The 10,404-nt window shown below is 37.2% G+C and overlaps 1 protein-coding gene across 1 annotated transcript; it reads left to right on the top strand.

The window, feature by feature from the left end:
* The first annotated feature begins 7,277 nt into the window (after nucleotides 1-7,277).
* LOC139949277 (uncharacterized) lies at nucleotides 7,278-9,551 on the top strand. Its single transcript, XM_071947683.1, has 2 exons — nucleotides 7,278-7,753; nucleotides 8,470-9,551. Exons 1-2 carry the CDS (start codon nucleotides 7,583-7,585, stop codon nucleotides 8,653-8,655), a joined length of 357 nt encoding a protein of 118 aa, XP_071803784.1. The 5' UTR covers nucleotides 7,278-7,582; the 3' UTR covers nucleotides 8,656-9,551.
* The last annotated feature ends 853 nt before the right edge of the window (nucleotides 9,552-10,404 follow it).

Raw genomic sequence — 10,404 nt, 5'->3', positions numbered from 1 at the left:
AAGAAAAAATATTTCCCTCATAAAGCATGGAATGGGAGGGGGAATTATAATTGAAAATGCACGGTTCCATTGCCCCCTTTCTGTCTATTTAGCCTATGAAATAGCCTAAAAAATAAATATAAAGAAAATAGAATAGTCCAGCTGCTAAGAGTAAGACCCATAATGACGTGGACAAATTGTGCACTTTGTGGTAAAAGCTTGAAACTTCCTACAGTAAAAGATCATTTTAGTCAGTTCAGGTAAATAGTTGACATACTTGCTCACGGTCAAAAAATGAATTTTTTTTATACTTTGTGGGTGGAAGGGCCTTGGGGTGCAAGTAAACAAAATTGCATTTTCAATTCTATATATAGCCCGTTGCCATGGTTACGGCTCATTTTGTTTTTTGGCTATTTTAGGCCGATTTTGGGGTCTGAAAAACTGGTTTTTAGCTCATATTTACAACTCCACCCAACCAAAATGCAACATTATTTCAAAAAACCTTTTATATCACTACAAAGTATCATCCTTGGCCTTCCTTGAGAAAAAAATGTATTGCTTTAAATAACACCCTTGTGCTATTTTTGCATTATGCATTACAGTATGTTTTTAGAACTTGCAAAATCAACATTTTTACCCTATTTTTGGACCCCAAAATGTCAACTTGCCAGGGGTCTCAGAATATTTCTCTTTCGGCTGTGATTAGGGCCAACAGTGGTCTTTCAATATCTGGTGTCAAAAACTTGGGCAATTGTATCCTGTTGTGACAGTACTGCCTCAAAACTAGACTTTTTTCCCCAAAACATGAAATTAAAAAATGCCTTCTTAAAGGTCTTTTCACATAATATCGAAATACGTGTCCACGGTAAAAAAAAAAGAAGAATATTTTTCATTTTTGTGTGGATGGTAGGATGGTAGGGACTTGGGGTCCAAATAAACAACATTTACATTTCAAATCATAATATAACACGTTGCCATGGTAACAGTTCATGTGTGTTTAGGCCACTTTAGGCTGATCTTGGGGTATGAAAAACTGTTATTTTAGTTAATATTTACAACTCCACCCCACCAAAAAACAAAATTATTTCATAAAACCTTTTACATCACTACAAAGTATCATCCTTGGCTTTACTTGAGACAAACAAATATTGCTATAAATTTCACCTTTGTGCTATTTTTAGAACGTGCATTAGAGTATGTTTTTAGAACTTGCAAAATCAACATTTTTACCATATTTTTTGCCCTCAAAATTTCATTTTTTTCAGGGGTCTCAGAATATTTTCCTTTCGGTTTTGATCAGGGCCAAAATTTGTCTTTTTTATTTCTGGTAAGAAAAACTTGGCAAGTGTATCCTGATGTTAACAGTACTGTCTCAAAAATATACTTTTTTCCTCAAACAGAAAAATGCATTTTGAATTGTTTTTTCTTCATATTGAATTTCTAACATTAAAAAGTAATAATTCTATCAATCTTGCAGCTTTTCCTTAGCACTTAGTGGATTACCCAACATTGATCAGGAACTGTTGATGACCTTAATTTTACAATTTGCCCGGCCCAGCCCCAATCATATTTCTTGACATTGCATAAAACAATGTTTTGTGAATAGTGCCTCTTTTTGTGAAAGTGTTCCCTTTCGGTTGTTATTGGTGTTTTCATGTCTTCTGGGTAGAAAAACTGTGTTTTATGTATCCTGTTGTGACTGATCATGCCTTAAGTATAGTAATTTTTCCAAAAACAATGCATGCTTGTTAAAAATCTGGCACTGTTTCCATGCCCTTTGAGTAATGAATACAAAGTTTTTATTTAAACATAATAGTATCCAACCAAACCATAACCAATGCTTTGCCACTGAGAGTTCTTGATTTGGCTACTTTACCTATTGTACAGGTATGATTCCCATTGCAAGTAGAGTGCGATGAGCATTCTTTACAAGTTGTCTTTAATACAGGGCCTACTCTCCTTGGTCCCTGCCTGTTACCTGATGTACCAAGTATATCCTGATGTTAACAGTACTGTCTCAAAAATATACTTTTTTCCTCAAACAGAAAAATGCATTTTGAATTGTTTTTTCTTCATATTGAATTTCTAACATTAAAAAGTAATAATTCTATCAATCTTGCAGCTTTTCCTTAGCACTTAGTGGATTACCCAACATTGATCAGGAACTGTTGATGACCTTAATTTTACAATTTGCCCGGCCCAGCCCCAATCATATTTCTTGACATTGCATAAAACAATGTTTTGTGAATAGTGCCTCTTTTTGTGAAAGTGTTCCCTTTCGGTTGTTATTGGTGTTTTCATGTCTTCTGGGTAGAAAAACTGTGTTTTATGTATCCTGTTGTGACTGATCATGCCTTAAGTATAGTAATTTTTCCAAAAACAATGCATGCTTGTTAAAAATCTGGCACTGTTTCCATGCCCTTTGAGTAATGAATACAAAGTTTTTATTTAAACATAATAGTATCCAACCAAACCATAACCAATGCTTTGCCACTGAGAGTTCTTGATTTGGCTACTTTACCTATTGTACAGGTATGATTCCCATTGCAAGTAGAGTGCGATGAGCATTCTTTACAAGTTGTCTTTAATACAGGGCCTACTCTCCTTGGTCCCTGCCTGTTACCAAATGTAAAACTTTTCTTAGAGATAGAGATCATAAACAATGTAGTTTCTGTGCTTGCGGCAGATGGTTTGGAGCATCCAATCATGTCCAACACAAACGTGGGAAATTAAAAAGCCCGCTTAAAAGTGTAAGAGATTATTTAAAAGAAACACGTTGCCTTGGATCGGTTAAGTTGGTCTTTGAAATGCGTTTGTAACGGTTTGTTTTAAAATGCATGGTTAGAAAGATGTTTTTGAGTGATACTTGTGTGGATCATTATATTCTACTTTTAAAATATCTTTCTAACCATATGCATTTTCTAATAAACGTTTACAAACGCTTTTCAAATACCAACTCGACCGATCCAAGGCAACGTGTTCCTTTAATGAAACAACATTGAAAGAAGTTGTAAAAACTTGCACCTGCTGAACATAAATAAGTAAGATGCATTTGCAGTGACAAAAGTCTATTCAGGCTAGTTTGATGTTTTTTTCCATTCACTATCTTACTAATTCATAATTATTATATATGTCTCTGAGAACGATCAACAAAAAACATTGAATTGTTTATCACGTTAAATAAACCAACTCTTTTATTGTTTGCAACAGTACAATTGAAAGGAACCCCACCATAGATGGGGGAACTGCTTACAGAAGGCCAAAGCAGGTGAATGGCCATTTAGCCCTTTAGTCCCTGCACCGAGTTTGCTGAAATCCAATTTCTCAAGAGTCTTGCAGTAAATTACTGGAATCATAGTTCAAATTTTAAAAGATAGCCATGGCTTAATGTGTATGCACAATTGTTTACCCTTTTGGTAATATTTGTATAAAAGTTCTCATGGGAACAATAAATGCCTCTCGTTAAACGGCTACGGTAATTTTTATGGCGAATATTTTTGTGCACGGATAAAATGAACACAATAGCTTTTCAAGGCTTTTTTTCTGGCTCAATGCTCATACTGATTAAATGCGAAGGCGTTAATTTTTGACAATATCATAAATGATGGCCAGTTTCCTGTTTACTAATGAGCGTTTTATTTTTCGTAAGAGCTAAATTATTTCATCATCATTAGCTTCGACAAGTCAACTGTGAAGGGAGAATTAATAACGATCTATAACAACTAGATATATTAACAAATGCGTAGACCTACTAATGACTATCGAGTTTTCTTTTGATGTTCCTTTTTTTCTACAAACACAAGCTAGCGAGGTTTCCTCGTACCGCATACAGTGTATCGCTATAATGCGGCTGGGCGGTACAGCGGCTAAATGGTTAGATACTTTGGATACAGTACTTGCTCACTTTTAGAGCCTCTTTGTTCTGATTGGGATGAAAATGTTTAGTTTGGTAGCGGGCAGGGGACCAAGAAGACTGTTATAAGGCCATGTAAAGACAAGAACAGTAAAGCTTGCTCATCGCACTACTTCTCTTCTTGCAATGTGAACCATACCTGTACAACTAGGTAAAGTAGTTATGACAAAACAAGAACTCAGTGGCTTAAAGAGCATGGAAACAGTGCCATATTCTTTTAACAAGCATGCTCGTTTTTGTTTTTTATCAATTCAAACTAAGGGATAACTTCAAAATGCATTTTTATTGTTTTTGGAAAAATTACCATTTTTGAGGCACAAGAGGATACAATAAACCAAAGTGTTTCTCCCCAGTAGACATGCAAACCATAATGATTGATAGCCCAATCAAAACAAAAAGGGAAATATTCCGAGAACCAATAAAACATTAAAGACAGTACAAACTTTCTTGATGTGCAAGGGGAATTAAAAAATGTGACTTTCAAAAAAAAGGCGCTGTTCACAAAACTGTTATTTTATTTTATGCAATGTCAAGAAATATGATTGGGCCATGGCCGGGGTGGGGCAAATTATAAGATTTAGGTCATCAACAATTCCTGATCAATGTTTGGTAATGCACTAAACCTACAAAGTGCTTATAAAAAGCTGCCAGATTGATGGAATTATAGCTAACTTCTTCATGTTATAAATTCAAAATGAAGCAAATATTTCAAAATGCATTTCTCTATGTTTTCGGGGTCTATTTTTGAGACAGTTCTGTTACATCAGGATACAATTGCCCGAGTTTTTCTTACCGGAAATAAAAAGACAAATTATGGCCCTGATCAAAACCGAAAGGAAAAAATTCTGAGACCCCTGAAAAAATGAAATTTTGAGGGCAAAAAATATGGTAAAAATGTTGATTTTGCAAGCTCTAAAAACATACTGTAATGCACGTTCTTTTAATAGCACAAGGGTGAAACTTATAGCAATATTTTTTTGTTTCAAGTAAAGCCAAGGATGATACTTTGTAGTGATGTAAAAGGTTTTATGAAATATTTTTGTTTTTTGGTGGGATGGAGTTGTAAATATTAACTTAAAAAAAACAGTTTTTCATTCCCCAATATCGGCCAAAAGTGGCCCAAACACAAATGAACTGTTACCATGGCAACGTGTTAAATTATGATTTGAAATGTTAATGTTGTTTATTTGCACCCCAAGTCCCTACCATCCACAAAGTATAAGAAAAATATTCCTTTTCTTTTACCATGGACACGTATGTTTTGGGGAAAAAAAGTCTAGTTTTGAGGCAGTACTGGCCCAACAGGATACAATTGCCCAAGTTTTTGACACCAGATATGGAAAGACCAATGTTGGTCCTAATCACAGACGAAACGAAAATTTTCCGAGACCCCTGGCAAATTGACATTTTGGGGTCCAAAAATAGGGTAAAAATGTCGATTTTGCAAGTTCTAAAAATATACTGTAATGCATAATGCAAAAATAGCGCAAGGGTGATATTTAAAGCAATACATTTTTTTCTCAAGGAAGGCCAAGAATGATACTTTGTAGTGATATAAAAGGTTTTTTGAATTAATATTGTATTTTGGTGGGCTGGAGTTGTAAATATGAGCTAAAAAACAGTTTTTCAGACCCCAAAATCGACCTAAAATGGCAAAAAATTAAAATGAGCCGTAACCATGGCAACGGGCTATATATAGAATTGAAAATGCAATTTTGTTTACTTGCACCCCAAGGCCCTTCCACCCACAAAGTATAAAAAAAAAATCATTTTTTGACCGTGAGCAACTATGTCAACTATTTACCTGAACTGACTCTTAAGACTTGGATCCATCTCGGATCTTGCCCATTTTAGGGGAGGGGCTAAGTTTTAAGAAAGTGGGGCAACAAATTTAATATGTTAGTATTTGCTATATTAAACAAAAAATCTGCTCATTGTTTTTAAAGACTAATTACATGATAACAGTAAAACCATCTTAACAAAATTAATAACTGTCTTTTGATTTCTGCCCTCTTTGTGGGTGGAGTCGTATTTTTAAGAAAGTGGGGGTGAAAATGTAATATTTTAATTTTGACTTAATTGTAAGCTTTCAAATAGGTAAACTGTTGAACTAAAGCTTAGCTTTTGCTTCGAAAGTCAATATTTCTAGCACACAGTTCGTAGACCAGCCAAACTTGGAAAAGAAATCCACGCTTGTGATGTATGGATCATGCCCTACTCAGAAAGATTGATGTAAGACAGCCAATTACACTTTGGACGGCATATAGCTTCGTCAATGGGGGCTAGTACCATGTTATTGTTAGGGGATATCGTGGGCTCAGGAAGACGCATAGGGTTGATGTCAAGCTTGATTTTGAACAGTAAAGACATGAGAAGACTCGTACCGATGGACCATAATCGGCCGTATTTTCGATAATAACAATTTTAACTGAACACGAAGCCCTTTTTATTAATTAGTTGAATGTTGTGACGTTGATTTAACTCACATTCTGTTTGACATATCCAGTGTTCTTTTACAAAGGTTTCTTTTGAGAATCGAATATGGTTAGACTATGGTGAGACTACGCAAATTTATGCGTTGTCACAGAAGCCGTGCTGTATAGGCTGGGAGACCGCGAAGTAATCGACTCTAGCTGACAGCTACACCTTCTAATCAAGTCACTTTGGTGTGAAAATAAAGGAATTTGCACCTTTTCAGGATATTTTTGTAGCATTCCTTACAACGAGGGCAATGACGCTTTCCGTGAATTTCCTAGTTGGTGTGGAACTGTATACCAATTGCTGGCAATGCTTAGCCACCGGTAGGCCAAAGGTCTCACGGTATACAAACTCCAGCAGAGTATTCTTCAGTGATTTCGAGAATAAAAAACCTCTATTGATGTACAAAAAAATGCGACAATATCAAACTCACAGAATGCTGATTCTACGGCGCATTCAAAACAAAATCAAACAAAACAAAATTTTGAATGTGTGTGAAATGACGCCCCCTCCCCCTCAATCCCTCCCCACCCCCCCACCCCCCACCCCAGAAAAAACCCTGTATGATGAGTGCAATGGTGCGAAAATTTGAAATATTGAGTTGAAAGATGGAGTTTTTTTCAACGAGGCGGAGTCGAGTTATTCTTGGCGATTGGCTTCCCAAATCTCAACACTCGGGTGTAGGGGATGGCTAGTTGATTCAAGTCCCGTTCTCGTGCGAGAGGTCCCTGATATCCGCTTCCAAAAGGTCCCGACATCACAGGTTGAGGGGTTTCGACTTCGACGAAGGGACTTAAAACTTTGCACCATGCACGCGCGCGCGCGTGTGTGACGCAATTTTGCTCATGCGCCGTCCCTGTCGTTCGGGAAAGCATTATTTCGAAAGATGGCCTGTCGAACGCAAAACGCAGAAACGCAAAATTTGCCTATGTTTTCTTTCCTAGTGTGGGATCATGCGATGTCTGCGAAAAAAATAAGTTTGCTAATGGTAAATTTGAGTGGTGCAATTCTAGCTCCTTCCACTAAATTTGAAGGGTTGGGTTTGGCATAGTTTTTTTACAGAAACTTTAGTTAGGGGGCCTATGGACTTTGTCAACTGAGTCTGTTCTAGTGAAGGAATTTCTATTCGGCATCTTCCGCTAGTGTGTACGAAGACATTAATTACAAAGTAAACTGAAGCTGTACTGCGGCTAGTTTGAGTGTTGTCGCATCATGGGTTGCCGGGTCAGCAGAACCCGCGGGCCTACCGTCATCGTGGTGGAGCCGCCCGATGATCCCGTCAAAATACGGCTACGGCTCCGGGGAGATGTCCAACCACAAGTCCGGGAAACAATCCTTGCTAAATTGTGTGAGCTGACGGAAGAATTTACAAATAGATTCGAGGTACGTAGTTCTGTGGGTGTGACCCTTGGACTTGGAGTATAAGGGAGGGGTCATTACTTGCGTTGACGTGAGCCCTGCCCCATGACGCTGGCAGAAAAAAAAATTATACATACAATTTCAATCACTGCTAGCAAAACTAATTATTAAGCAGACCAATCACAGTCATGACTGAGTGTAAGGTGTATACATGGTCTTTCCTTGTTTTGATATTAAAGCATGGAAGAAGAAAATTATAAGCCTATCTACACAACTTTGTATACTTTGTCCTGGATAAAAACGGTTATCTTTCTTGAAAGATGAAAGATAAACGTTTACACAAAATAATACACGCACGTGTTGTTGTTGTTGTTATTGTTGTTGTTGTTGTTGTTGTTGTTGTTGTTGTTGTTGGTGTTGTTGTTGGTGTTGTTGTTGTTGCTGCTGCTGCTGCTGCTGTTGCTGTCGACGTCGTCGTCGTCGTCGTCGTCGTCGTCGTCGTCGCCGTCGTCGTCGTCGTCGTCGTTGTTGTTGTTGTTGTTGTTGTTGTTGTTGTTGTTGTTGTTGTTGTTGTTGTTGTTGTTGTTGTTGTTGTTGTTGTTGTTGTTGTTGTTGTTGTTGTTGTTGTTGTTGTTGTTGTTGTTGTTGTTGTTGTTGTTGTTGTTGTTGTTGTTGTTGTTTTTGTTGTTGTTGTTGTTGTTGTTGCTGCTGTTGTTTCATCATTTCTCCTACCTTTCCAGATCGGAGGCACGGAGAAGGTGGACGTGTTCATAGCCACGGTACAGCCGATGGAAGGCGATGCCAATGGAACGATCGCCAAGCACTGCCGTAAGATAGTCAACCAAGCAGTCGGTAAAGGAATACATCTTGACGGCAACTGCAAGATAATTGGCGCCAAGGAATACCAGGAGGCCGGAGACCTTTAGCATAACCCTTATTATTACCCTTATTTTCGTCAAAAATTAAAGCCGGATAAAAATAGTATCATTGTGGTACTCAGCTTTTCTGATCACTGTTGTTTGTAAAGTTAATGGAACTTTTGTCATCTTACACAAATGAGAACTATTACCGTAATTACTTTAGATATTTCAATAAACTCAAATGAAATAAATGAATAATCCAATAAGATATGAATAATTACACTTTCCATTAACTGTACCCAAAAGTATTGTTACAATATTGAACACAACAATGTTCTTTTTCACCTGCCCTATTATAGGCTTCGCAGTCGTCCATCACGATAAACAAAAACACTTTTTGACAACCTGTCAAAATGACAACATTTTTCAACATTTTGTACCCCCACTACATTAATGTTTCGTAATAGGATATGAGACGGGACAGATTCATAATACAGAGACTGGAAATGTTTCTAAAAGGGCCTACTAATCAGGCAAATTCACAAAGCATGTAAGCACATAAATTGCTAAGCACAGAAATGTGTTACTTAATAGAAACAGGTTGCCAACATGCAGCCAACACCACATTATGTACGTTGTTGTGACTGGTCTCATTGTTTGGTTATAAGAAAGCAATGGAATTTTGTCAATCAGTATGTTCTGCTTGGCCCTGCTGTTGGCATTTTTATGGTTCTGCTTAGCACAAAATACGGAGCTTACACGGCACCCTGAAGGCAAGTGATGGACCACAAGCACTTCACAATTCTACAGTAAGACGAACCATGTAATTGGCCCTTTCAGAATGTTCAAGATAAACATTTTGCTATTAAATTTGAAAGGACAGATCCTTCTTTTCCAACTTTTTGTAAGTGTCATTCTTGGGAAAAGAGAAATAAAGTTTTGACCGCATGTTATTTAAAGCAGTAATGATGTCGTCTGTGATTATTTTGTGTAGAACCATCGTCATGACGCGCTCGACAAATTGAAAGGACCATGATTTTAATGTATTTCCTTATGGAAACGACACATAACGAGCGAGAGACGATAATCGGACACTGAAACATGATATGTTCATGATATTTATGTTCATGATATGATTTGGGGAAAGAGAAATAAAGTTTTGACCGCATTTAAAGCAGTAATGATGTCGTCTGTAATTATTTTGTGTAGAACATGTCAAAGATAAGCGGGAGGGGGGGGGGGGGGGTCCCGTAAATATGAGGGAGGACTGTCATACATTTGGTAATACTCCAAACCATAATGACCAGAAACACTTATACTTGGTAACACGCACTGCAACTGTTGAAAATGTGAAGCAATCCCTTAAAGGCAGTGGACACTATTGGTAATTACTCAAAATAACTATTAGCATAAAACCTTACTTGGTAACGAGTAATGGGGAGCTGTTGATAGTATAAAACATTGTGAGATCTGGCTCTCTCTGAAGTATTTAGTTTTCGAGAAAGAAGTAATTGTTCACGAATTTGATTTCGAGTCCTCAGAATTAGATTTTGAGGTCTCGAAATCAAGCATCTGAAAGCACACAACTTTGTGTGACAAGGGTGTTTTTTTCTTTCATTATTTTCTCGCAACGTCGACGACCAATTGAACTCAAATTTGTACAAGTTGTTATTTTATGCATCAGTTGAGATACACCAAGTGAGAATACTGGTCTTTGACAATCACCAATAGTTTCCAGTGTCTTTAATGCATACCAGACTCCTTCAACGGAACATTATTGGGAATATACATTTTTGTAACTGCCATGGGGGCTGG

The sequence above is a fragment of the Asterias amurensis genome, chromosome 16 (genome assembly GCF_032118995.1).
Source record: "Asterias amurensis chromosome 16, ASM3211899v1".
NCBI lineage: Eukaryota > Metazoa > Echinodermata > Asteroidea > Forcipulatida > Asteriidae > Asterias > Asterias amurensis.
The sequence above is the reverse complement of the archived record's forward strand: the minus strand, read 5'-3'. Positions and strand labels throughout refer to the sequence as shown.